Source organism: Camelus bactrianus, chromosome 17, assembly GCF_048773025.1.
Source record: "Camelus bactrianus isolate YW-2024 breed Bactrian camel chromosome 17, ASM4877302v1, whole genome shotgun sequence".
Lineage (NCBI taxonomy): Eukaryota > Metazoa > Chordata > Mammalia > Artiodactyla > Camelidae > Camelus > Camelus bactrianus.
In genome coordinates, this window is record NC_133555.1 from 46482809 (window position 1) to 46509176 (window position 26368).

Genomic DNA, 26368 nt, shown 5'->3' on the forward strand with positions numbered 1-26368 from the left:
GGACACAGCTGGTCATGAAGAAGGCTTTGATAGCTCACCTGTCCGCGTCTTTCTTAGCTACCTTTCCACTGCCTTGCAGACTGTCCTGAGCATTTGTGGTGGTTATAGGCTGCTGGTGATCTGGCCTCTGAGCTAGTCTTTTGCTAACTAATCCCTTCCTGCTTTCCTGTGTCAGCTGATTTTTAAATGTCAGACTGGGGGGGTTGATTTCAGAAGCTATATTTAAAAAGCGACTGGCCTGCCTCGTTGGCTTTTTATCGGGACAGCATCCTTCCAGGGGACAGGATCCAGGAGGCCATTTCTTACCTTCTTTTTAGATCGCATCTTGGAAGCAGACACACAGGCATTCCCAGGGTGTCCTGTGAACTAAGGGCGGGCTTTCTGCTGAGTTCAGGAGCTCTCAGCCCCAGTCCTGAGGTCAGCCAAGAATCGTGGCCAACACCTGCCATCTGCCCCCCGGAATTGCTGCAGGGAAAAGCTGTACCAGTCAGTCATCATTGACTCACACATTTTCTGACCATGTTAACCCTGCAGAGCTCTGGTAGGAAAGTCTAATTCTGGACCTGTTAGTGATGGCAACTTAGCAAACCACCCCCAGGCCCAGTGGTTTGAAGCAATAAGCTAACATCCGTCCTTATAAATTTACACGTGACCTGGGTGGTTCTGCTGGTCTCGGCTGGGCTCCGTCTTACACCTCCGGGCAGCTCTGGGGCGGGCGGGCAGCCCTGCTCCTCACGGCTGTGTCTGCTGCTGGACGCTGCACTGTGGCCTCCGCTGGGCCAGCTGGGCTCTCCTCCAAATGATCTTGGATCCCCACCAGGCTATTCTGGGACCGTTCTCCTGGCAGTGATAGGGTTCCAGGGGAGCAAATGAAAGTTTGCAAGACTTCTCGGGCTCAGGACCAGCACAGCATCACTTCTGCTGTTTTTTTTATAGACCAGAGCAAATTGCGAAGCCAGCCACATTGCAAAGCATGGCAGAGGGAGAGAAAATCAGCCCTCTGTCTGCAGTCCTCCTGCCCCAAAGACACCTTTCTTTCTGAAGTGATAAACTTCAGAGTGTTTCATGGCTCCACAAGTGTTTCCGCATCCACAATCTCACCTGACTTGCCTAAGAACCTATAAAGTCACAGTTCCCGTCTTACTAGCATTCCCGCCTTTCCTAGGAAGAAACCGAGGCCCAGAGCAGTTAACGAGCTAGAGTCGAGGTGGAGCCAAGAGTTAAATTCAGTTCTTACTGTAACCAGGCTCCATGTTGTCTTTGTGGCCCATGAAAAGATGATCATTGCAAAGGATGGCGTGAAAAATGAAGCCTTCCTGATGTAGCTAGATCGTGTGTCCCAAGATTGGTACGTTGTTTTGTCTCTGCTGCTGCCGGCTCCCCACGGCCAAGGCGCTCTGCAGAGCTCCCTCCTACTCCGTGCATGCCTCCCGTGCGGAGCTGCTGGGTCCCTGCTGCCGGGCCTGGGTAGGGTCTCTGTGGATGGCCTGGGAGCGGGGCTCCTCAGGTGCACACAGGAGGAGGCTGCTGGAGGTCCAGCGTGGCTCACCCAGCAGAGCCAGCCCCACAGGGTGGCTCTGGGGTCGTGCATGTGAGGGTTGGTGCACAGGTGAGGGCCTCGCGTTTGCCTTTATGAGGAAAAGAGTGAGGACTCTGGCACATGTTTAAATTATTTTCTATCATAACATGTTTCTCGACATCCCATTTCTATTTTATTCAATCACTCACTTCATAAATGTTTACTGAGTGCTTTCAGGCAGTGTCCTAGAAGGGTTCCCTGTCCTTGGTGGGCTTAAGGCCTAATGGAGGGTGCAAACATATAGCCATACTCCATGTACATATATATTTAAACGTGTATATGTGTACGTACATGTTTATACTATATTTATACTGTGCGCATATAAATGTATGGATGAACATATCAACAACATTGTATATAAATATAATCCATATATACGTGTGTGCATATATGTATATGCATGCAATGTATATTAATATATATTAGTCTATATTGCACACACTATTAAGATTTGTATAAACATACAGATACACATATAAATACGCTACATATATTCACATGTGTATATGCATGTGTGTACATGTGTGTATATACTATATATATATATATATAAATAGACAGGTGAACATATAATAACTGGCATTCCATTGTTATATATAAATATGCACATACCACATGTATGTGTGCATATATGCATATGTATACAGTACATATACATATACAGGTAAACATTATAAATAGCTGTAAGTTTCCCATCATTCAGCAAGCACGCATTCTCCCCCACAGCACACCCTAACAAAACCGCCCTGACAACTTCCCGTCTTAATAGTGTTGCAGAGGAGGTGGCCCTCCTAGGACAGGCCCAAGAAACGCCCTGTAGAGGGGAGGCCTCTTCACCAAGACTTTTAGCTTAATCACTTTTTAATGTGGGACTAGTGGCCTTTGCATTTACTCCAGTGCTGGCTTAGAGGAATTTTTGACTTCCTACACGTCCTGCTGCATAGAAACGTTTATTTATAGCAGTTCTCTTCTTCCAAGAGCTAGGTTGGAACCGTCCTCTTCCATTGTTGCTATGTAATAACAACAACAACAGAAAATCCGGGTTCTTCAATTAATCAGGTGGGTGGTTTTGTCAAGTAAACATCTCTATACCTCCAAGTCAATAAATAATTATCTCCTACTACATACAAGACATATCTCGTCGGGATATAATTCGCGGTCAGCTCAAGGGGAGTCAGTCCTCGGTAGAAATGCAGACCCTCTGTATTTCTCTTGCAAGCCCACGTGGCGCCTTCCCCCAGGAACCCCTCCTCGGAGACGCTGTGATGCTGGAGTAGCTCCCCTTCTCACTGCTTCCTCAGTGAGAGTCTCAGCCTTTGGATATTTGACCGTCTTGCTAGCTTCTAAAGAAAAAACTTACATGCTTCCCATGCATGTGAGATGATTTTTCTGAAACGAACTAGAAAAGGCAAAGAAACCAGTGCCCTGCAGTGTCCCCCCTGACGGCACAGAGTTGAGATTCATTTTTAGGAAAACACGCTGGGTAATTACGTCTCCTCCACTTGCAGGTTTATCTCCGTTAAATGTAGTAAACACCTCACTGCTTCATTTTCTCCGTCAGCCGCAGCTTTTACAAAACCGGAGCTCTCAGGGCAGTGGAGGGTTTACGTCGTCGTCAGAAGCATAATTTCACAGGCAGGTTTTTTTTGTTTGTTTTTTTTCCTTCTGACTTTGCATTCTTGGCTCATTTACAGTTAAATACCTTCCACTCCATGAAGCATAAATATTTAGCCACTGGGGTAATTCACTTTTCATCGTCCATCAGCTTAGCCGTAGACCCTGGGCTCTGCATTCCTGCTGCTCCCAGGCTCCCGTAGCTCCAAAAGTTTGTCAAAAGCATTCCCATGGGGCTCTCCCTTCCCACAGCCCTTTGGGACCTTGGCTTTATAATGTGTCTCATCGGGACTGCATCCAACTCTCAAGATGCAGTCACAACTTACTCCATTTTCCTTTCCTGAAGGAATCTGTGAGGTAATATTACTTGATAACTTTTATTTCTTCAGTTGGATAAAATTACACTTTGTGCTCCCAAAAGGCTTGCATGTAGGACTCTTTGATAAAAATAAACTGTGGGCTACTCAGCCATAAAAAAGGATAAAATAATGCCATTTGCAGCAACGTGTATGGACCTGGAGATCGTCATTCTAAGTGAAGTAAGGCAGAAAGAGAAAGAAAAATACCATATGATATCACTTCTATGTAGAATCTAAAACAAAACAAAACAAAAAAAAAACAAAAACAAAAAAACCCCACCACCATCTGAGGATTTAAAGAAGCAAAGAGAGTTGCTTATCATCCTCATCTCCAGGGCGGCTGTAAACTCACAGTAACCATGGTAACAGATGTAGGGCATCGCCAAGGGCTGATGCTGGCCGTGGGCTGAGACTCCACGCTTACCCCATCATCTCATACCATACATTTCTTCACCCCACTAACATGGATTTTGTGCTTAAACTGTGCCTTGTAACTGTCGGATAGGAGAGGCAGGCCCTACAGTTCTGAAAGCAGAACACGTTAGTTAGGCTTTTTTCATGGCAGATTGAGCTCCTGCTCAATTTGTGACTCTGCCTTCCTTGGTAATGACCCCAAAATTACCCAAGCAAATCCCGGGAGCGGGACCACAGTTCAGGTTTCCCAGAGAAGGTCCCTTTGTGTGAGTGGACTGAGGGCCCACAAGAGCACTTGGATGAAGGAGATTTCAGCCATCGGTCCGGCAGCCTTTGCAAGATTCCGCCTGCTGGGTTTAATTTCAGAACCTCAGCCTGTCTTACTCAGACAGCCATCCACCCGCACATGTTTTTTTACCTTTCTTTTTGGTTCTTTTCATCCTTGGCCTCATTACCGTTTGCTGTTCACTCATTGGAGAGAGAGGGGAATGAAATTTGCTGGGGGTGCAGAGGGGAGCTGGATTTAGCCTTGCCTGTTGAATCTACTCTAGCCTGTGACAAAAACCTCTGAAAAGGTTTCCAAGGGGCTTTCCTCTAAAACTGAGCAGTGAGATGGTGAGGCCACCAGGGGGTGCCAGTGCAGCAGAACTCTTAAGGCAGCCTCTCAGTACCTGTGTCAAGGTCTCTGGGTCACAACTGCAGTACTGGGGACCGGAGAAGATCATCCCTCATATCACTTGTCCTTAAAATTTTACATTTGCCTGTTTTCTGCAGATACCGCCATTCAAAATCTGGAGGCCTTTTTTCTGCTCTGCTTGATATATTCGGTTTGCCTAAGAAATAGCTCTTTACGTCTTTCTCAACCAAAACACACACCTTTTGACATTTGCTACAGAAGGTGACCTTGTGGTAGAGATGATATCCTGTGTCTTCCAAAAATTTGTAAAATACATTGTGTCCTGTTTATTTTAGGTTCTATCAGGGTCTGATGTTCAGTTGTAGGTAAAAAAAAAAAAAAAAAAGGGCTCTCAGCGGGCAGGGAACAGCTCAGTGGTAGAGCGCGTGCCTAGCATGCACGAGGCCCTGGGTTCCATCCCCAGTACCTCCATTAAAACAAATAATAAACCTAATTACCTCTCCCCTGTGCGCTCCCCCCAAAACAATAAAATATGGGCTCTCTAAGTCAGGCAAATGAATTAGCACTTTTTTTGAGTCGAGCTGAAGACATATTAATTTAAGGAAGATACTGATTTAAATCAAGCAACATGAAACCACAGAACAAATTACAATATGCGCGTGTGCACATGCATGGTGTGTGTGTGTACTGGCAATTAGTTGCAGCAGTTATGGCAAAAGATTGGCATTAGAGGAAGGAAAGAAGTGGTGGGATGTGTATCCAGTGTGCTTTCCAACATTTGAAACATACAGTGGCCCCCTCTCAGTGGGCACGATGACATTTCATACAGCCTCACCTTTGGAGTGTTGTTTGGATGTCTCCGTAGACGTGGTGTTTCAGAAACCTTAGCGGGGCTCCAGGTGCCTGTGGGTACCGTTACTGCATCGCGCCCACCTGGGCAGCTCCGCCCACTGACGCCGCATCCGTGAGATGGACTCAGTGTGTGTCTGGTGAGCAGAGAATGTATTGCTCAATTCAGGACACTTTGGCAAGCGGAGTGGATGCTGTGAATAATCACCCCAGGGAGACATACCTCTGAGCAATACTCTTTTGATTATAATTTTAACTCCTTCCCTGTGTTTGTGAAGGCACGTCAGAGGAGTGAAAGACGTCGAATGGGGATAGTCTGAAATGCTTTAGCCTTACTTTGAAGAAGGAAGAGGAGAAAGCGGAGGAGTAACTTGCAAATCCTGTGCTCTAATGATAGCATAATGATAATAGTGTCAGCAGTATCTCTGGGCCCTTCTCTGAAGTACCACCTCTCCTGCCCAGAGCAGCCTTTTCCATCACCCTGATCACCGCCTGTAGGAAGGACACTGCATCTTAAAGCCCCATCACATTTGATTCTTCGATGCTGATATTTAACCCATTTCGTTTCATGCGAACATCATTTTCATGTTTTCTCACCCCTCCCTGGCGTCAGTATCAGTCCTTGTGGGAGTGCCTCTGCGGCTTGGTGGTGTTCGGGGCTGAGCGAGGGGCGCGGACGGCGGGGGCGTGGATGGCGGGGACGCGGACGGTGGGGACGCGGACGGTGGGGACGCGGATGGTGGGTCTAAAGCTCGGAGCGGGCAGCTTGCCATTCTTCCTGCCTGCAGGTGCGCTTCCTGTCTTGCCATCCAACAGATTGGGAGTTCATTGCCAGGTCAAAGCCTCCCCTCCCTGCTAAAGGACCACAAATAAATACAAGGAAAGCATAGTTGAAATATTTGAAAACTTCTCTATTCTCTAAGTTGAAAGTAAGTTCAGTTGGTTTAAAGTGTTGACTTCTTGAAGAAACGTCCCAAGAGCCACTTGTTGCTAAAAATAAGTATGGCTTAGTCAGCACGAGGCTGGACCAAGATGATGATACAGCACTTGTCAAACAAATGGAAGTTGCAAGGAGGCAGCGTTCTGGCCCGTCGTCTTTCCTGCTGGTTAGAGAGAGACCAAGGGCGGGATGGGAGGTCACGGTCTTCCCAGGGGCCTCTGATTGAGCCTGGGAGACCTGATGGAGGCTATTTTAGCTTCACTTAGAAACAAAAACCCAGCAACAAGAGAAACACAAGTCCAGCATTTGCCTCCTTGTAGAGCAGCTAGAATCAGTTACTGGCACAGACAGTGATGCCCCAAATGTCAAACTGATGGTGGAACTTCAGAGCAACATCTAGAAATGGACAGGCAGGCTTCTGCTCAAGCTTGGTGACGTGAGGTTTTCTGAACGTCAAAATAAGATGACTGAAGATTTGTCAGAAACTATTCATAGTTAATTATAGGAAAAGCACCACAAGAGGGAGTTTGGGGTGGGGGTGGGATGAGTTGTTGTTTGGTTTAATGCTTCCCCCTGAGGTTTAGAGGTAAGTCACATGACATTTATTCACTGCCGAGAGCCACTGAAGTTGGCGCTGAGAAGCTATAGATAAAGAAGTGAATGAGTAAATAAAAAAGGGCACAGTTTCATATAGAAAATTTCAAAATGTAATAGTCGAATTACATTCAGCTTGCCTCCCCAGTGAAACACTCTCTGCCACCTCGAATTATGGAACGTTGTTCTATTCATTGAGCGTTTCTTTGTAACCTGCACTGTGACATAGGGGCTGTGGGACTCATTTTCTGATAAAAGCGATGGAGGTCTAGACAGGTTTTGATGTTTTTGATAGCTAAGGCCTCTGACACATACGCCGTTTAACTGAATGAAACACATTGCAGTTGACAGATGTGTGTTTGAAAAGCCGGTGCCCTGACATCATTCTGCTTCCACGCTTTGGTGTCATTCCAGACGCGACTTTCTGGCGGAATTAGACTACTGACACCTGAAACTTACACAGTGCTGCAAATCAACTCTACTTCAGTAAAAGAAAAAAAAAGGTGAACTGTTGATGGGGCTGACTCGTGAGCTGTTCCTCAGTTTCCTCCTAGGGTTCCACGGGAAAGTGCTAAAGAGTGATGTCCATTTTTTCCCAAGAGACAGGTGGAATAATCAGCTGAATCTGGTCTTTGCTGGAGCACACACAGGTCACTCTGTTTTGCTCTTGCCTAACTTAAAAAAAAAAAAAGAAATCACACCATCACCATATCAGAACGAGTTAAAACTGAAAGAGTAATCAGCTGCATCAGAACTGGGCTTGCAACTTCATGCACTTCCTCAAACCTGCCACTAGATGGTGCTCCATATCCATCCATGTTCTCTGCACCATTGCTTTGGTCCAGGAAACTGGGGGATCCACAAAGCCAGCCCCCTGGGACTGACCACGGTCCCTCCCTCGGGCTTCAAGAATGGCTGGACTTTTCACCGATAGCAGTGAGCGAGTGGGTCTGCTTCTTGTTGAACTGGTTTGCATACCATGCCTGTCAGTATCTGGGGGTGGTTCTGATAGAAGGCATTTTCCCTGCAATTGGCCGGAAGCTTTGCTAGACCCATCGTCAGTGGCCCCGTGACTCTAGCTGGTGCTGCGAATCAGGAGCAAATTCATTTTTGCTTTTAATTTTATTTTTTATTGAAGGGTAGTTGATTTACAATGTTAGTTTCAGGTGTACAGCAAAGTGATTCAGTTATACATATACATACATGTATATTTTTTCTTTTCAGATTCTTATCCATGATAGCTTGTTGCAAGGTGTTGAATATAGTTCCCTGTGCTGTACAGTAGGTCCCTGTTGTTTATCTATTTTATATAGTTTGTATCAGGAGCAAATTTATTTTAACTTCCGGATGGAGACCAGCAGTTCACACCGCAGGCCACTATCCTGACAGGAACTGAAACCCAGGTGTGGTGAGATGAGTGATGAACAGAAAATATTTACAGAGGGTGAGAAACCTGGGAAATGTGGAAACCCAGGCTGTCGTATGTAAATCTTCTGTCCACGTTCCTGAGTCAGGGCCACGTCTAAAGTCTTCATTTCAAAGGAAATGATGAATTAATGTTGTTTTTCTTAAATCCTAAAAAACACATTTCATTCACAAAAGATACTGGAGACTATCTTTGAAAAACAAACCGGCTTTGAGGATTCTGTAAACACGATTGTCCAATGAGATGTGTGAATAGATATGACCTACCCTTTACCAGAATTAGTGAGTGTTAAGTTTCACTCTGCTGAGTCCCCCAGTTCCTCACTCTCCTCCCCTCCCTGCTCGATTGTTCAGATAGCTAAACACACCATCACTTTGACAGCTATGTACACAGTTGAGTTATTATTGTCAGAAGCCAAGGAGGCTGAATTTTTTCATGACATGTTTGAGGCAGCTCCTTGGGAAAATAAGAACTTTTAGACAGCGCAGTGGGTTGAATGCTAAAATCCCTGAGGGAACCATGGCCTGGTTCCACCTGTGATGGTTCGACAGTCAACATAAACTAAGCAGAACCCAGTTCTAATGGACGAGTCTGAGGATACAGTTGGTGTGCAAGGCTTAGCTGGGGCCTGGGATCATGAAAATCATCTGAGGGGCAAGGAGAAAAGTGCAGGACTCTTGAAAGATGCCGTGTTGTAGACATCCCTGTTATCACCACTGTAACCTCACAAGGTACCAGAAAAGGCCCCTGAGGATCGAGAATGGGAGTTCCTGGCCTCAAGCACATCCTTCCAGGGAGAGATCCTTCAGTGGCCTCTCCCCTTCAATACCCAAAATCACATTATTTCATTTTCCCTCCCCTGCGTGGCCGGCCCTCAGGAACACTGAAAGACATCATTGAATTCATAGAAGATGACTTTTGTGCATATGATTCATCTGGTTCATTTTTTTCAAACATTTAAATGGCCCCTTTTATTGACAATTATTTTCATAATTTTTTCTTGCATCTCCAAGTTATTAGAACAACAAATTTACCTCATATGTTGATGTTCCTGAGTGTGTGATGCCTGTTGACCTAGAGAAAAGCACAAAAGAGAAAGAGAAAGAAGATTTTCACAGAAATGTTAGGAGTTTGAGCCTGCCTTGGTGTCTTACAAGGAAGGGATCTGTAATAGAAAAGATGCATGTCAGATTATCCATCTCCTGAGAAAAGATGTGGTGTGGTTGTTAATGGTGCTGTTTATTATTTGGGCAGTAGAAGAAATGGAAAGGATGGAGGGGAGGGGATTTTAGAGTTCAGGGACACGGCAAATCCAAGAGGATAAATTTAAAACACTAAGTCAGACAAAAAAAAGTGTGTTGAAAAAATAAATATACTCTTCTCTGGTGGCATTTAAATTTACAGGGAGAAAAAAATTGGTTCAGTTATCTCAACAATTGTCTCCATGGCCCATTTGCCAAAGATGGTGGCTATTGGCCTTGGGATCCTAAGCACGTTTGCCCTAATTATTTATGTTAGAAGACTTTTAACAGAAACATAGAGTATTGAGATGCATTGCCTGTTAGAAGAAAGCTTGACCTGCCAGTCTGAGTTCATTAAGTTACAAAATTGACTTCCTGTGTAATTGAGCAGAAAGCGCTGAGATCTTGTCTTCTCTCCCTTGTCCATGCACGACAGAGCTGTAATACAAGACTTGGGAAATTCCAGGACTTTGGTGTAGGACACAGAATTATTACCTCTTATTCCAAATATACTGCTGAATTGAAAATGAAGCATTTCCATGTCAGGTCAATATAATTAGCAATCTAATTAATGGACATGTAAATCGTGGCATATATTAATGTTCATTCTTTGTTATCCTAAGTTTGTCTTTCAAGCTGATTGCTCAGCAAATGTTGACTTAAAGGAGTCTCGGCTTCACCTCACTACTGTTTGACCTCTTTCGTTAACTCGGCATGCATTAAATAGGTCTTCATTGAGAATCCCCTGAGTCTGGTACAGCAGGACAAAGAAGGATGCCAAGAGCTGAAATTCACTGAGTCCTTACTCATTGGCACTTTCTCTTGCATCTTAATTAATTCCTCCCAAAAACTTAGGGAGTGGCTTTTATTATCTCTGTGGCATAGCCCAGGAACTGTCCATGCCCTTCGCTGGCCACTGGGTAGCTTTTATAGTTAAAACAATATAAACCTGGTTCGTAAAACATTAAGCTTGTTTTAAGATTTTTTTGTTTCCATGTGTGTGGGGTTCTTTTTTTTTAAACTTTCTTGTGCTATAGAAGGGTCAGCCTACAGACCAAATCCAGCCGGTGGATCGTTCTTGTAAATAAAGTTTTATTGGAACACAGCCATGTGTTCACTATCACCTCTGCTTGCTTTCACTTACAAACTGAGTAGCTGCAGCAGAAACTGGGCTTCAAAGCCTAACGTGTTTGCAGTCTGGCCCTTCACAGGAAACGTTTGCCAACCCCTGTGCTGCAGACTGACTGACGCTCTAAACCACTTCCCCAGTAGCAGGTGTTTACTGAACAATGGGTTAGAGTCATCAGCTTGTTGCCTTGACTTTGCTTTTGGAAACCTAACTGCGGGGTACCTGCAGTGTCTGAGGGCTTTAGTCTCGTGTCTGATGCAGAGAAATTTCATCAGAGCCAAACATCCAAGCAAGCAGGAATTGTCTAGTTTCCTCTAAAGCAGGACTCGCACTAGATCTAACGATATACACCTTGGTTTGAGTCGCATTGATCGGATTTCACTTAGTTATGCTCCAGCACAAATGAGTATTCCCTCCCTAATCTCAGTGGTTTGTTTCTCAAGCACATTTCATGTCAGCTGTGGGTGGGTGGCAGTTCTGCTCTGCTGCAGCGTCCCTGTCCGTCGTCCTCGCATCCAGGCCCAAGGAGGACACCCCTGTGGGACATGCCATCCTCCCAACAAAGGGACAGGAGCAAAGGGCCAACAGAAACATGCAAAGATTCTTAAAGTTTCAGCTGGGGCTTCGTTCCGTGACAATGGAATGCTGCTACCTACTCCTGCCATTGGGGGGCGCTGCAGGCCACCTGGATGCGCATACAAAAAGGATATCTGAATCTTTGGAAACAGTAATAAAATCTACTGCAGGCTAGAACGATCAGTCCCCCATCTGCCAACTAGAGAAACTCCATCCTGTTAACCATCGCTTAGGTAGTGAGTGTGTGCCTTGACATCTGGGAGTCACTGCTTCCTGTAAGCATTTCTCCATCCCATTCCTCTTTGGGGTAGGTTGTAGTTCTGTGTTTGGTTCTTACCTCACCCTCCACATGTGTGTTTCCGTTTTTCTTTCTGGTGAGTGCCGGTGACTTGACAAATAAGCAGGTCCCATCCACAGCTTTTGATCCACTCCCATCTGCAGGTAGGCACCTTCTGAGACACTTGGGTTATTCCAGCTCTCCACTGACTGTGTGTCAGGGTTATGACACAGAAAGTCAAATCGCCTGTACTTTGTAAGTCTTGGTATCCTTTTGAGAGAAAGCTGACCCTTTGGTGAGCTGGACCATGAAAGCTACCAGTTAAATGCAGATATTTCTGGCTCTTCCGCCTGAAGGTCAATGAAGTAGAAGAAGATATTAAAGACACTTCCCTAAACTGGGTCAGAATGGTGGTGAAGGAGGAGAGGATTATTTCAGGCAGCCACACAATAATCCACTCACACGGGTTGAAAAACTCAATTATGTAGTGTTTTTGGACTCCCGAAAACTGCCCGAGGAGATGGATTAGGCAGCCACGTGGCCAGGGTTTCATTTTCCACGCTCCATTCAGCCGAACTCCATTATTTCCAAAGCTAAACAATAGCAGGTTTGAAAAAGCAATTTCATCGTTTTATACCTGTCTCTGAAAGAGTAAATCAAGAAAGTAATCCACAATTATTGCTCCCACTTAAAATGGAGAAAGAAAAAAATCCTTAGAAACTGGAAAAAAATACGCATGTTGAATGACCTTCAAAATTGGAAAAAAATCTTTAGACCTTGGGGAAAAAATACCTTAGAAACTGGAAAAAAAAATATACATGTTGAATGACCTTCAAAATTGATGTTAAGGCTTAGAGGTTATCTCATGATTATATTGTTTTGCTTGCTTATATGATATGTTAGATTAATACATATTGATATAGATTAATTAATATATATTAAACATGAAAAACCTTCTCATTAAACTCAGGAACAAATAGGAACATCCGCCCTCCCTGCTGGGCGTTGATGTGGTCCAGAACCACATTAACAACCAGAGAATCTGACCCCCTTACGATAGTAGACAGCAGTGTTGGGACCAGCTCCAGGGCCTCCGGGCTGTGTCCTGCTGAAAGGGTAGGTGCGGCATTTCGAGGTACGGGACCACTGTCCAGAGGACCTGGAGAGGAACCGGACCTGTGCTCCCCTCCCCTCCCCCATGCAGTGATGCTCTGAGTAGGGACAGGCTCTTTTCGAGTAATCAAAACATCACATTGCACCCTGTAAATATACACAGTTCTTATTTCCCAAACAGACCCCAGAAAGCTGGGGAAAATTTAATTAAAATGAAGCCTTAAGAAAAGAATCTAAGAGAAAGAACAAAAAATTATTTACTGTCCCCAAGGATCCCATTTCCTTTGCTGATGCAGCAGGTGAGTCATTGGTTCTGGTCCATAAGTTGTGGGAGAAACAGAAAGAGCCCAGAGGTGTCCAGACAAACGTGGAAGGTGTTCCTGCAGCCCACGGGGCTCCTGGCCAGTCTTTCCCAGGAGGGTGTCACTGGCATTTGGGGCAACCTCATTCTTCCTCGGGCAGGTCTGGTTGTAGTTTGCAAAAGGTTTGGCACCCTTGGCCTCAGACATTAAGTGCACTGGCATCATTGCAACCACCCAAAATGCTTAGACTCACTTCCAAATGCCCCTGGAGAGGCAGTACCAGCCCTGGCTGAACATCACCAAATAACGTACCATTTCGAGGACCAGTCCAGGGGGCTCCCTGCACGGGCTAGCACACGGGGGTTCACGGCAGTTACTGGGGAGCTGTTAGCTCAGATGTGACATGACTGAGTATTAAGTTTTTGCTTTATAGAGTGTGTAAAACGTTATTGAATCCATTCTTCAGCTAAAGCTTTCAGTTCGGTTTGGTTTATTTTTATGACTGTTCATTTCGGCTGCCTTGAATATACGGCCGACGTTAGGTTTCCTGGAATTGCTGTCACTGGCATTTCGCCGTTGTAAACATCACGCGTGAAGTTAACCATGGGCTTCAGTCTTTCTGGGGGTCTGACCTCTTCCTTTCTGTGGCTTTGCTCATCTGTATTGGAAAGGGATAAATGGGGCCGTGCCTTGAAGTCGAAGCACTTTTTTATTTTGTGTGTGTCTGATTTTGATACACTCTGAAGGAAATAAAGGGTAAAAATCCATATTTGAAAAAAAAAAAAAGATACCCTGAGTATGGCCTCTTTCTCCATGTCTGCCAGGCTGAAATAATCTCTTAGATGAAATAATTTCATCGGCTCTAGACCACCAATGTTACATAATTTAAGCTTGGGAGGCACACCAAGGCAGCTCAGCTCTAAATTACAGCACGGAGGCATCAGGGTACCACAGAGACTTTTAGCTGCATTCAAAACCCATTTCAGCTCTCTGTGTTCCAAACTGCACGTGTAAAGGAAGAGCCAGTTCTGATTTGTAGTCAGAAGAAACTCAGATATCAGGCTCCAAGGTAAAAATGTTCACCTAAGTTTTGGACGTTCTTACATGTTTGAGGTCTTTCGTGCTCAGAAATGGATGGAAAGCACTTTTCCACAGGAGAATATACCTCTTCTTGAAATTGAAGCCCACAGGGAAGCAGAGATGCAAATCTATGTTCAGCCTGGGGTCCAGCAGAGGTGTTCTGATGACCTTCCACTTACCGGCTCGGCAGGGACCGTCGTGGCCATTCAGTTATGGAGATAAATACCAGAGAAATGAGCAAACGATGAAAGGGGTTGCAGGCCTTCTCCCGTCTTGTTTTCTGTCACTGCAGACTGGCTGGGGAGTCTCTCCAGGGTAGCTTTTCTCAGATGATTTGTTGGTCTGCAGCTCCTAAGCACTGGGGAAAGGCTGTTTGTTTCCTAGATTGCCACTTTGCTGGTGGGCAGCCCCCCCCCCCCACTTCCAAAGAAAGAAGGCATGTGGAAAGCCCATGCAAGCTCTCTGAGTGGCTCAGTCATGCTAATTCTTCTCCAGGGCTGGAATTCTACCCTTTAAATTCTGGCCCTCGCTGCTATTCACAGCTTGAATTCTGGCCTCTGCCTGGATGCCTTGATTGGCATTGCACCTATGTCCCAGCTCAGATCTGAGATGTCCCCAAAGTGTTCCCCGAAAAGAGTGACTTGATGGGAAGAGCAGGTATGTCGCTCTTCATCGGTCTCAGAAACAGCTTCGTGTCAGGTGCCAGGGACACAGTATGAACATTCCACACCAACTCTTCCCATGGGCTAGATTTTAATATCCTACTCAGAAAAACCCACCGCAAGTTAACGTGGAAGATGGGGCTTATTTGGAAGCTAGATGATTTGGGGAAAAAATATAAAGCAGGTTACTTTTGTGATTGTTCAAGAACAACTGTTCTGGAAGAAAGGCACAGAGGAAACCCTGCCCATCCATCCGTGGCCCTGGTTCCATGCTCTGCTTGGGAAGGAGAACCGGGGAGACCTTTGTCATTTCCTGGCTCAATTCACAATTTCTGGAAGAAGCCCAATAAGCATAATTTTCAGGCACTTTTTCCTTCAAAGGGGTAGATTTTACGTATCATAATGTATTTTTTTCCCACCATTTTTGACCAGGGAGTTGGTAAATCATATCCAAAGCCAAATCCAGCTTATCACCTACAGCCAAAGGAGCTACAAATGGACTTAACATTTTTAAGTGGTTGAAAAATAATCAAAAGTGGTTACTGTTTCGTGACGTGAAGATCACACGATGCTAAATTTCATCATCCCTAAATAAAGTTTTATTAGAACATAGTCATGTTCCTTTGTTTGTATATTGTCTAAGGCCGCTTTCAGGCTACAGTGGCAAAGCTGAGTATTTGCAACAGAGATTGTATGACTTACAAAGCCTAAAATATTTACTGTCTGGTGCTTTACAGAAAAAAAAACAACCAAAAAAAAAAACAGCTTGCCACCGCAGATCTGGAACAACTGGCATTCAAGTACAGCGGCTGAATTAGCCCCCACTCTACTGCTTTCTCAGTGTTTGTTTGCTTAACCATGTGTCGCAATGAGTAGCCTTGGTATGGCTACAAACTGTGTTCTGGGAAATGACAGAAGAGGCCAAAGATGTATAAAGTTCAGTGTAAATATGAGGAAATCTTTTAAATAAGGAAATTAAAGACTCTTTCAAGTGACTATTATAGACAGGAAAAAAAATACTGTAGATAATTTTCTGTCTTTGATACAATTAACTTTTAGGCGAGATAATCTTAGAAAGAGTGTTAATTACAAGAAAACTCTCATAATTTATTCTTCAGTGTGCTAGTCTGCCTGCCCACCCCATGCTCTACCCACATGATGTACAAATTATTATGAGTTTAGCCTCCAACTCCTTAAAGAATCTTTGCTCCCTTAGAGATGACGAAATGAAAGTTTAATTAAACCGAAACTGAGCAAACAGCTCTAAAATCTGCAGTTTGAAGAACATGGATTTGTTCATGATTTTGGGGTGAATTTAGCAAAACAGAGATCTCTCTGGATTTATTAGAAGCTCTGCATGATTCTGCTGCCTCGAGTCGTAACAGATGTGTATGTGGTCTTTGTCCCTCATATTTGCTGCAAAAGCCTCCCCTCCTTTATTTATTTCTCAGCTCCCTCTTTGACTGGTATAAATGTGATGATTTCACCCTTAGAGCAAATGATGGGAAAAGGTGTATAAAGACACTAAAGTCTAGGACATTTTGAGACATTTACTCTTAGCATCTCTGAACTAGACTTTGAAGAACTGGTTTAGAGGTTTCATGGCTGGGTCTGCAGTTTCACTGAAATGCCATTAGATGTGAAGCAGTTCCAAGACTTAACAAGTGGGGCATGTTTAGGGCAACTACGGTGCCGTGGGACAGTGAAGAACAGCACCCAAAATGGTGTGGCCCCCACGCCAGTGTGCAAAATAACACCAGGACTCAGGACCAAAGTAATATACACCCCCAGGGAGCCAAGGACACAGAGCCGAAATCCTCAAAATGTGGTCTCCAGTCCCCTGCAGGTCTGTGAGCTGGGTGTTACCAGTCTGCAATAAGAAAAATATGGAAATCCAGAGTTACTGTTTAGAAACTTTTATAACAGCAGTAACTTTACTGTTGAATTAAAAAAAAAATTGAGCTTGTATTTTTATGTCTTTTTATTTCATTTTTATTTAGTAATTCATTTTCATTGAGTCATTCACTTTTACTGTATTTCCCAAAACTATGTCTATTGTAATGGACTGGAAAAAATACACTTCCTTCCAGAGAGGCTGAGAAACGCTTTGTATACTGAAAAAAAAAATGTTGTTTAACGTTAGCTATGTTACACATTTTAAAGAAGAAATGTCACTTTTATGGACATTACAATTTTATTTTAATAAAAGATTGTGATAGCGCCTGGTCGGTTGTTTGTTATCCAATTACTGTACCTGGCCAGAATGAGAGAGTTGGTGGGGTTTTTTTGTTTTTTTTTTTCTTAAATTTCAGCAACTTTTCCATACCAAATGCTGTCTTACGCTGCAGGCTTGTGACACCAAAATTCCGTTTAAATGACAAACTCATTGCTGCAACATAATTTAAGAGGGGGAAACAGCCATCCTACAGGAACGTGTCGATTAAGTTTCTGCGCAACCAAATAGAAATGTCAGAATCTTCCTCCACTTAAGAAGCAGGGACCCGTGCCCTGAAGCATGAGAAAAGAATTTGATTTACAATTTGAAGGAAAACCAGCAGTAAAATAATGAAGAGCTGGAAAGCAATCTCACTCCTGCCAGATTGCTTTCCTCCGCGTGGGCTCCATTTAGGGGCGATATTCAGAGACTTACAGTTAGTTTGCGCACATTTTCTTTCCCCTGGGACTCTCCTATCTGGTCAGATGAGGACTGTTTCTCTGCTGTGTTCAGCAAAAGAGACTATCCAAGTGGCCCAGCCCTGAATTCTGCCTGCAGCTTTATCAATAGGAAATAGTCGATATTTTTTAAAGCACAAAGCTGATAAGCTGGCTGTTAAGGAGAACGTTCTTGGTCCCAAAATGGCAAAACCATGGGTTCCTTTCAAATAAGCTTTAATTTAAGTTCATGGGAATCAGAGGCATGAAGCACTTTGCAAGATGTAAAGAGTTGGTGAGATACTTGTTAACAGTACCAACAACCCCTGCTACTACCACAGTTACAATTCGTGGCCGACTTAAAGAATGTCAGCCTTGGCGTTGCTCACACCTCGTTCTCCCCACGAAGTTTTCCCAGTCAGGGAGGGGCTCTCCCCTCTCGGAATTCAGCTTATATTCACGGATGCAAAAATAAGATGTGTGCTGACCTGCCAGCCTCTTGCCTCACTGGTTCTCTGAATCACGCAGATCTTCAGCCATTTATTTATAAATTTTGAAAGTCAGTGACAAAATGTGGCTGAGAACTTTGGTTCTTAAGCCACGTGTGTTCTGTCCATGGAAGCACATTTGCAGGCCTTCCACAAGAGCAAGAATTTGAAGATCAAAAACGTCTGAGGGGGTCCTCTTTCTAACTCACACTAGGAGGTTTTTTTTTTTTTTTTTTTTTTTGATTTGCTTATGAGAAATGCAAACTTGACATTCATCTTGCTCATTGCCTCCTGTGAGCCTCTGACACGTTAGGAGCTGGAATCAAAATTCTACTGCTTTCTAAAGGTGAGACGTACAATATCATTTGCAGAAGACAAATCCAGGAAAAGTAAGCAGGAATAGTCCACAAAAAACCAAAAATGCAAACTAGGTGTGAGCCAAGACCGTGCCCGTTTGAAATTTAAAATTGGCTATCAGCCAGAGCAGGTCATCCCCTGGGCACCCTGGAGGAGGATGGAGGTAAATGAGACGAGAGATTTTATTTCAAAATATGAAATTTTATGTCAAAAAAAAAAACAAAAAACAAAAAACTAAGGAACCACAAGCTGTAAGCTCTAAAGTCGATGGCCTGTGTGACTCCTGGACAGACACTGACGTGCCCCCCGTGGACCAACTCTTCCGGGTGGATTAGCACTGGCACACAGGCAGGGCGGTTATTTTGTGTGATTTTTATCCATCCGTGGCTAATTTTCTTCCTTTGAGTTGCCTGCACTGGAGTGCTTTTTTCAGTTCAGGCAAACACAGGAACGTAACATTCTGACACTCTGGAGACCGACCCCGAGGACACCCGCTTTGTTCTCAGTGATGCAGCATTGCATCGATTTCAGTTTCCGAGCGTGGGTTTGGCGAGACCGCCTGGCTTTAAATCTCCCACTTACCAAACGCAGGACCTCAGGCTACTTATTTAACCTCCGTTGCATCTCAGCTCCCGCATCGATAAAGTGTATGCTAATGGTTTCTCCCTCATGGAGTTATTGTGAAGAGTAAGTGAATTCACCTACCTAGAGCACGTGAACCCCTCATCCTATGCCATACGTTCTCGGCAGAGTATTCTTGCGAATGTCGCACACGTCTTACTGTGCATGTGAGGATGAAATGTGCACCAGTGGCTGCCCTGCAAGAATCCAGTGACTGGGTAAGATGCCACTGCCAGGCCTTGGTGTTCTGGTCTCTCACCACCTCCCTCCTCTCACCTGTGCAGGTGGCCCCGGCCATTAAGGAGCGGATGATGAAGAAAGGAAGCCTCATGCTGAGCTACCAGCCCCACCGGGGGAAGGTCAACTTCTTCCGGCAGGTGGTGATCAGCCCTCAAGTCAGCCGGGAGGACATGGACTTCCTCCTGGACGAGATAGACCTTCTGGGCAGAGACATGTAGCTGTGGCTTTTGGTCCCCCAGAGGCACAGGTCCTTCACCGGAGGAAGGTGACAGATCCAGGGCCTCTGGGGACACCCAGGTGATTGCAGCCCCTCGGGTGAGAAATCGGCAACACACACCATCCTTGCCCCGCAAAACCAAGATGCTAAGCAAATAGTGTTAAGGACGCTTTAGCTGCCTTAGCGCGACAGTTGCAATAATGGAGGTAGTGAAAATGGACTTTCTCAGGGATAATCCCTGGGGCGGAGCCTTGAAGAGAGCTTAGTAAATCCCAGTGGGCTCCGGGGTGCTAAGCTTTCATTGCATACAAGTGAGTAGGCTATATTAAGGCAGTGATTCTCAAAGCATGGTCCCCAGACCACCGGCATCCGCATCACTTAGGGACTTGTTAGAAGTGCCGGTTCTCAGCCCCGCCCTGGACCTACTGAATCAGAAACTCTGAGGGTGGGCTGGATAGTCTGTATGTTAAAGAGCCTTCCAGGTGATTGTGACACAAGGCAAAATCTGAGAACTCATGGTTTAGCAAAACTTTGAACCGGCTGAATACTCACTTTGATGTTTGGCCAGCAAAGGGGTACCTGATATTTCAGTGGTCCCTGAGCCAGATGTTGCAAATACCGCGGAGGCATCCATAGCGCAAATGTCTAGGGGCATCGGAAGTAGATCAAAGCCATTTTTTAAAAGAGAAACTGTATGAGATGTTTACTCTCTAAAAAAGTTATCTCTTATGCAGGCTGAATGTTTAGTCTCAACAGTTAAAATGCAGCATCATCTATTCTAAATTATTTAACTTAGAGGTAAGGGGAAAAGACGAACACTTGGTAGCGTAGCCCTTTTAATGGAAGCGGTAGACCTAGTTCACTTCCCAGTGTCATTTGTATCCGTAACTGGGAGTAGACATCAGGTCTACATGTCTCTACTTAGGTACGTTTTTTAGCTCGAGGGGCCCTTTTCTAGTCTTGCTCTCTGCTTGTAGGAAGTAACCAGAATGAAGTCCAGGCTGATACAACATTCCCTTCCTCAAGCTTTGAAATGCCAGTGTAGACTAGTAAGTGGTTTATATTGGACAGAGAATCCGGGAATTAGAGGCCTTTCAATGCAGGCACCTCCTCCGTTTCTCCTGGGAGTAGATAATTGTAATTCTGTCTCTGATCCTGGTCCTAGAGATTTCTAGCAGAATCTTATTTGACTACGAAATAAACACTAAGTTCAGAGGTGTGGGTGCAGAGGTCAACGAGGTACAAGCATGAATCTGTTTAGAGCTCTGATTTGGGTGGCAAATGATGGAAGTGTTGGAGTATTAGACGCAGCGCATCCAAGAACCACTTTGTGCTCTGTCATTAGCTTGTGTTGTTTCGATTTTGAAGAGTAAAAAGCAGACGTGTATTATTTGCTTTTATTCCAGATCTGCATTTCAGGGTGTGTGGTTTCTCAATATCGCCGTCGGTCAAAGAATATTTTAATCTTTCTCTGTATTACTTCAATCTCTGGTGATAATATTTGTGTGTGTGTTGCATTTCTTGTTGCCTTTTTCCTTTAATGTCTTCATAAAACGTTCTGAGATTGATATTTGCAGCAGTTTGGGTTTCGTGAAATAAAAAGCAACTTTAGGCCACATTTCGTGTTGTTGGCTTTTCTTTTCCTGCTGTTCCTTCTTTTTTTTTTTAATTGAAGTATATAGTCAGTTACAATGTGTCAATCTCAGGTGTACGGCACAATGTCCCAGTCATGCATATACATACATATATTCGTTTTCATACACTTTTCCATTAAAGGTTATTACAAGATATTGAATATAGTTCCTTGTGCTATACAGAAAAAATTTGTTTTTTTTTAATCTGTTCATATATATATAGTGGTTAACATCTGCAAATCTCAAACTCCCAAATTTGTCCCTTCCCACTCCCTCTCCCCTGGTAAACATAAGATTGTTTACTATCTCTGTGAGTCTTGTTTCTGTTTTGTAGAAGAGTTCATTAGTGTCCTCTTTTTTCTTTTTTTAGAGTCCACATATGAGTGATATAATATGGCATTTTTCTTTCTCTTTCTGGCTTACTTCACTTAGAATGATGATCTCCAGGTCCATCCATGTTGCTTCAAATGGCATTATTTTATTCTTCCTATGGCTGAGTAGTATTCCATCGTATAAATATACCACAGCTTCTTTATCCAGTCATCTGTCAATGGACATTTAGGTTGCTTCCATGTCTTGGCTACTGTATATAGTGCTGTTGTGAATATTGGGGTGCCTGTATCTTTTTGAATTAGGGTTCCCTCAGGATATATGCCCAGGAGTGGGATTGCTGGATCATATGGTAAGTCTGTTTCTAGTTTTTTGAAGAATCTCCATACTGTCCTCCATAATGGCTGCACCAAACTACATTTCTACCAGCAGTGTAGGAGGGTGCCCTTTTCTCCACAGCCTCTCCAGCATTTATTGTTTGTGGACTTTTGAATGATGGCCATTCTGACTGGTGTGAGGTGATACCTCATTGTAGTTTTGATTTGCATTTCTCTGATAATTAGTGATATTGTGCCTATCGGCCGTTTGTATGTCTTCACTGGAGAATTGCTTGTTTAGGTCTTCTGCCCATTTTTGGACTGGGTTGTTTGCTTTTATCTTATTAAGTTGTATGAGCTGTTTATATATTCTGGAAATTAAACCTTTGTCAGTTGCATCATTTGCAAATTCTGCCGCCCCTCTTTATTGGGTTGTACCAATGCATTTTAGAAGTGAATTGGGCTGTGTTGGCATTTTCGTTAAATAATTGAGAGAGCAGGCTGGAAGCTGTCTGGCTTTTAGTTAACACCTTGAGTAAAGTGACAAAAACCTGGATTTGCCTCTTGTATATTCTTCATCAAAGAGAGGCAAGATCTGGAAGATATCATGGGAAACTCGACAGCCACAGTTCAGCTCCTGCTGGACCTTTTTTGAGAGATGAGAGTTTCTTGATTGATGAAAAAATTAACTGCTACCAAATACTTTGAACATTCCCCTCCTTTTTCCTTAAAATGTTTGGATCTATCTCAGCCAATCAGGTCTTTGATTGAACAGTCAAGGAGCATTTCTTGATAAAAGGTTAATTGTAAGTCATTCACGCATTAAACGTATGGACAGTGTGTCTGCTACGTTCCAGGCTGTTATTTAGGTGCCAGAGATGTGCAGTGAGTGAAACAGACCAGGTCCCTGCTCCTCTGAAGCTTTCATTGTAGTCGGGGCAGGCACTCAACCAGGCAGTATATCCCAAGTCAGGCGGTAACATGTATTGTGAAGGAAAATAGAGTAAAAGTATAGAGTATGGGTGTCATGAGAATGGACTGGGCTGGGGAGGGGGGCTCTCTGACAAGGAAACCTTTGCCTGGAGGTCAAGGACGTGGGGAGAGAACCCTGTGGATATCTGGGGAAAGGGTGTTCCAGAAGGAGGGTTCCGTACGCTAGAGGCTAACGAGCTGCACCACTGGTCCGTCCAAGAACCAACGTGCAGGTAAGTGTGGCTGGAATGGAGGGGATGGTGGGGTAGGTGGCAGGAGGTGAAGTCAGAGATGTATCTGGGAGTCAGGACGACGGGCCGTGTGGTGGGGACTTGGAGCTGGATGAAAGCAGATTGCATCAGCTCACTGGGTGAGAGTTTTTAGGATTTGGTGCCCTAAGAGGGGCCCAGGCGGGGCTCAGCAGGCTCCCTGAATTAAGGACAGATTTGGGAGAATAGAGGGACCAGGTAGCTAGAGGGTGCAGGTCAGACCATTGGAGACGAAAGAGCTGCGCAGAGAGAAAATTCTGTAGATCCACAAAGGGTCTGTCTCCTTCGAGTGTTAGACAGAGCACTGATCAGCATGGGCAGGTGAGGAAACCGCCTGAGGCTGGAGAAAGAACCCGCTTAAAGGATTAGAGGAAGCAGCAGCCAGTGTTCATACAGGGCTCAGAGTGACGCCTCTGGAAAACTTCATGATTCACAGGACACTGGGTAGAACACTCAGAAGTGCCTGCCTCCTTGATGAGGGGAAATTAAGCTCTAGACTAAGACTTCATGTGTGATTCCTGCTTTATTACTGGTGGTGTTGCCCTGGATTATCTGGTTATGGTGGTGGCTGCCAGGCTTCTGCACTGTGAAGTTCCTGTTTTTACCTTCTTCATACACTATTCCTTAAAAATAAGGTACTAAATCCGAGCCACACTCAAACAAAAGCGAATTAAACTCCGTTTCCTGGAGGAGAGAGTATGAAAAACTTGCAGACATACTGAAACCAACAACAGTGATTAATAAGTAGTTTGGGGGAGATACGTCAAGGCTACGCAGATGAGCTGTTTCTCCTTAAAGTTTTGCCCCCTGATTTTAGCATTCATCCGTGGATGGGGCCTATCACAACTATTACTATGGTATTCTAACGGTGATTTTCTGTTCCTCTCATGCCTTCTACATTTATTCGTTGGAATTATTTTGTAAGAAGGGCTGTCTCTTCCCCCCCATTTATTTATTCATTCAGTCATTTACTTATATCAGTGTGGTCTCATAGATATGTATTTTGTTCTCTTGTCATAATCTAGTGCCAGTGTTATTTATTTTGGTGCTCATGTTGTACAGCTTTGACCCCTGGGAAGTTTACAGTTTGGATCCTGTGTCCTTTTGACATGCTCCCATCTCTTTTTTTTAAATGCTTCCTTACTTCGGGCAACACAAGCTGCCCCGTGCCCTCTCTTCGTGGCTCAGTTCTAGGCTTAGCCATCTCTCCAGGAAGTCCGGGCTCCTTTTACCAGAGAATCGTAGAAACCCAAATCTGGATGCTAAGTGTGCTGATTATAATTGGGGTATCACTGCATCTAGGCCAGCTCAGAAGACAGAGGTGGGAAATACCTGCATGTCCCCTAACACACAAACACACACAATTTATATACATTACATCACACACACACACACACACACATCATGTGCATACATTGTGAATACATACAGAGATGTGTATATGTATAAACATGAACTGACACCGATATTGTTGCTTCTAATCTTGTCCCACAAGGTCCTTTCTAACGTTCCCACCCCCTTGCTTATTTGTAACTTCTTTCTCTGACTGTGGGAAATCCAGCCTTCTTTATTTACAATAGATTTACTTATCGTTCAGCTGTATTATACACGTACATTGATTTCATAATTGCTAACTGGGGCCGCCCGAGAGAAACACTTACCAAGCAGAGGATGGGCTGTCACTGTCTTGTCATCTCCACGGCAGGCAGGGAGGAGGGATGGCTTGAAGGACAATTTCAGAAGCACTGTGCCACACGGGGTGCCTGCTGAGTGACTTCTCAGGACCAGGGTGTGTGTGCGCGTGCGTGTGTGTGGGGGTGTGTGGAGGCAGTAAGGGAAAGCACGCATTTCACAGCATGTGCAGTTTTGGCTTAATTAGAAAAGGAAGACTATTAACAAGCTATTTTTAAATGCACCAAAGATCAGGAGGTGTATTCGAGATAAATTACACTGTGTGAGGCTGACTGGCAGGCCTGGTCATGTGGGGAAGTTCACAACCTTTTCTTTATCTGCACAGTTTGCCAAGTAGGCCTGAAAGCCAAGGCCTCAAACTTATAGACTGGAGTTATAAGTATTAAGTAATAAAAAAAAGCTCATTGGAAATGTGATAGGTAATGATCAGTCCGCGTATTTCAGGAGGAAAATGAACAAAATTGCAGATGCCCAGGGCAGTGACTTTTGTGAAAAAGAATGGACACAGTTGCTTAAATGGGAAATTCTTGGTCACTTCGGAAAGGGACTTCCCTCAGGACTGGACTGTTAGTGTCATTTGCATAGAGAGTTTCACACAAAAATCACCACTGCAAACTAGAAACTGCTGGCCCAGAGAATGCCCGCGTTCCAAAGCTGCTCACGGCTGCAGGGAGCAGGACCCCGTGGCGGGCACTTGGAGACGCCCTGCCAACTTACTGCTCCCCACTTGGCAGGAGCCAGAACTGAAATAACCCTTGTGAAAACAGAGCCTGCAAGGAGAGGTCAGAAGACCGTGACTCCCGTTTTGGCTGGAGCCCTTGGGCTGGAGCCCAGAGTCCACGTGCCTTTGAGAAATGACTCTCGCTCCCTGAGGGCCAACCCCCACCCCTCCAGAGCACACCACATCTCCCTCCTCTGTATTCCAGGCTAAGGAATCTGACCCTCGAGCCTTCCAGGGCCCCACCTTGCCCTCCAACTCCAGCTTCACTGAGAGTCCAAGGTCAGAGTTCAGGCTCTGGCGTCTGATTGCTTCAGTTCAAATCCTGGCCTTAAGACCACTCACTGTGGGACTCTGAGTGATACCCTGCTCCCTGCCTCAGTTTCCTCGTCTCTGATACGGAGGTTAGACAACCTCATAGGTTGGTGGTGAAGATTCAAGCAAATAAAGATGGTAAAACACAGAGAATGGGGCTTGGTGCTTCTCCTGTGCTCCATAAATGTCAGGAATTAATATGGATTTCCTCCTTGGGGGTGAGGAGAGGCATGCTAAACTCATCATTCATGGTCCCAGTTCCTGTAGTTGCAAAAAATAAGGACCCTTTTTTACTTAATGCATTAAAAACAATCAGTGCAAGTTTTAAAACTCAGCAGTTCAACAACATTTGTGAAAGCCCGGGCGCCATGTGTTTATTTTCTCTCACACGTTAAAATGAAAGCAGGCCCACCGAAACGACGTTTCTAAAGGCGGACACCATCTGAAACAATCAGAAGGACTGCACATTTCACACATGCAGCAAAACATATTCACTCATCCTCCGGTTGTGCTCCCTGCAAGAATTTGGGGATGTAATATACAGCATGGTAGCTATAGTTAATAAGACTCTATTGCATATTTGAAAGTTGCTAAAAGAGTAAATCTTAAAAAGTTCTCATCACAAGAAAAAAAATTCTGTAACTATGTATGATGACGAATGTTACCCAGACATCGTGGTGATCATCTCGCAATATATACAAATATTGCATCATTACGTTGTACACTTGAAACTGATGCATTGTTGTATGTCACT

At 44.5% G+C, this 26368-nt stretch overlaps 1 protein-coding gene across 2 annotated transcripts in view; it reads left to right on the top strand.

Annotated features, from left to right (window-relative positions):
* Nucleotides 1-20983, top strand: part of GADL1 (glutamate decarboxylase like 1) — a 134119-nt gene extending 113136 nt beyond the window's left edge. The window contains exon 15 of one of the 2 annotated variants that reach the window (XM_074345359.1): nucleotides 7401-7508. In XM_074345359.1, the coding sequence (XP_074201460.1) occupies nucleotides 7401-7493 (93 nt within the window). In that variant the 3' untranslated portion in view covers nucleotides 7494-7508. Of the gene's footprint in view, nucleotides 1-7400; nucleotides 7509-19194 lie in introns of those variants that run through there. The other variant, XM_074345358.1, reaches the window with a different exon arrangement.
* Nucleotides 20984-26368: the final 5385 nt, after the last annotated feature.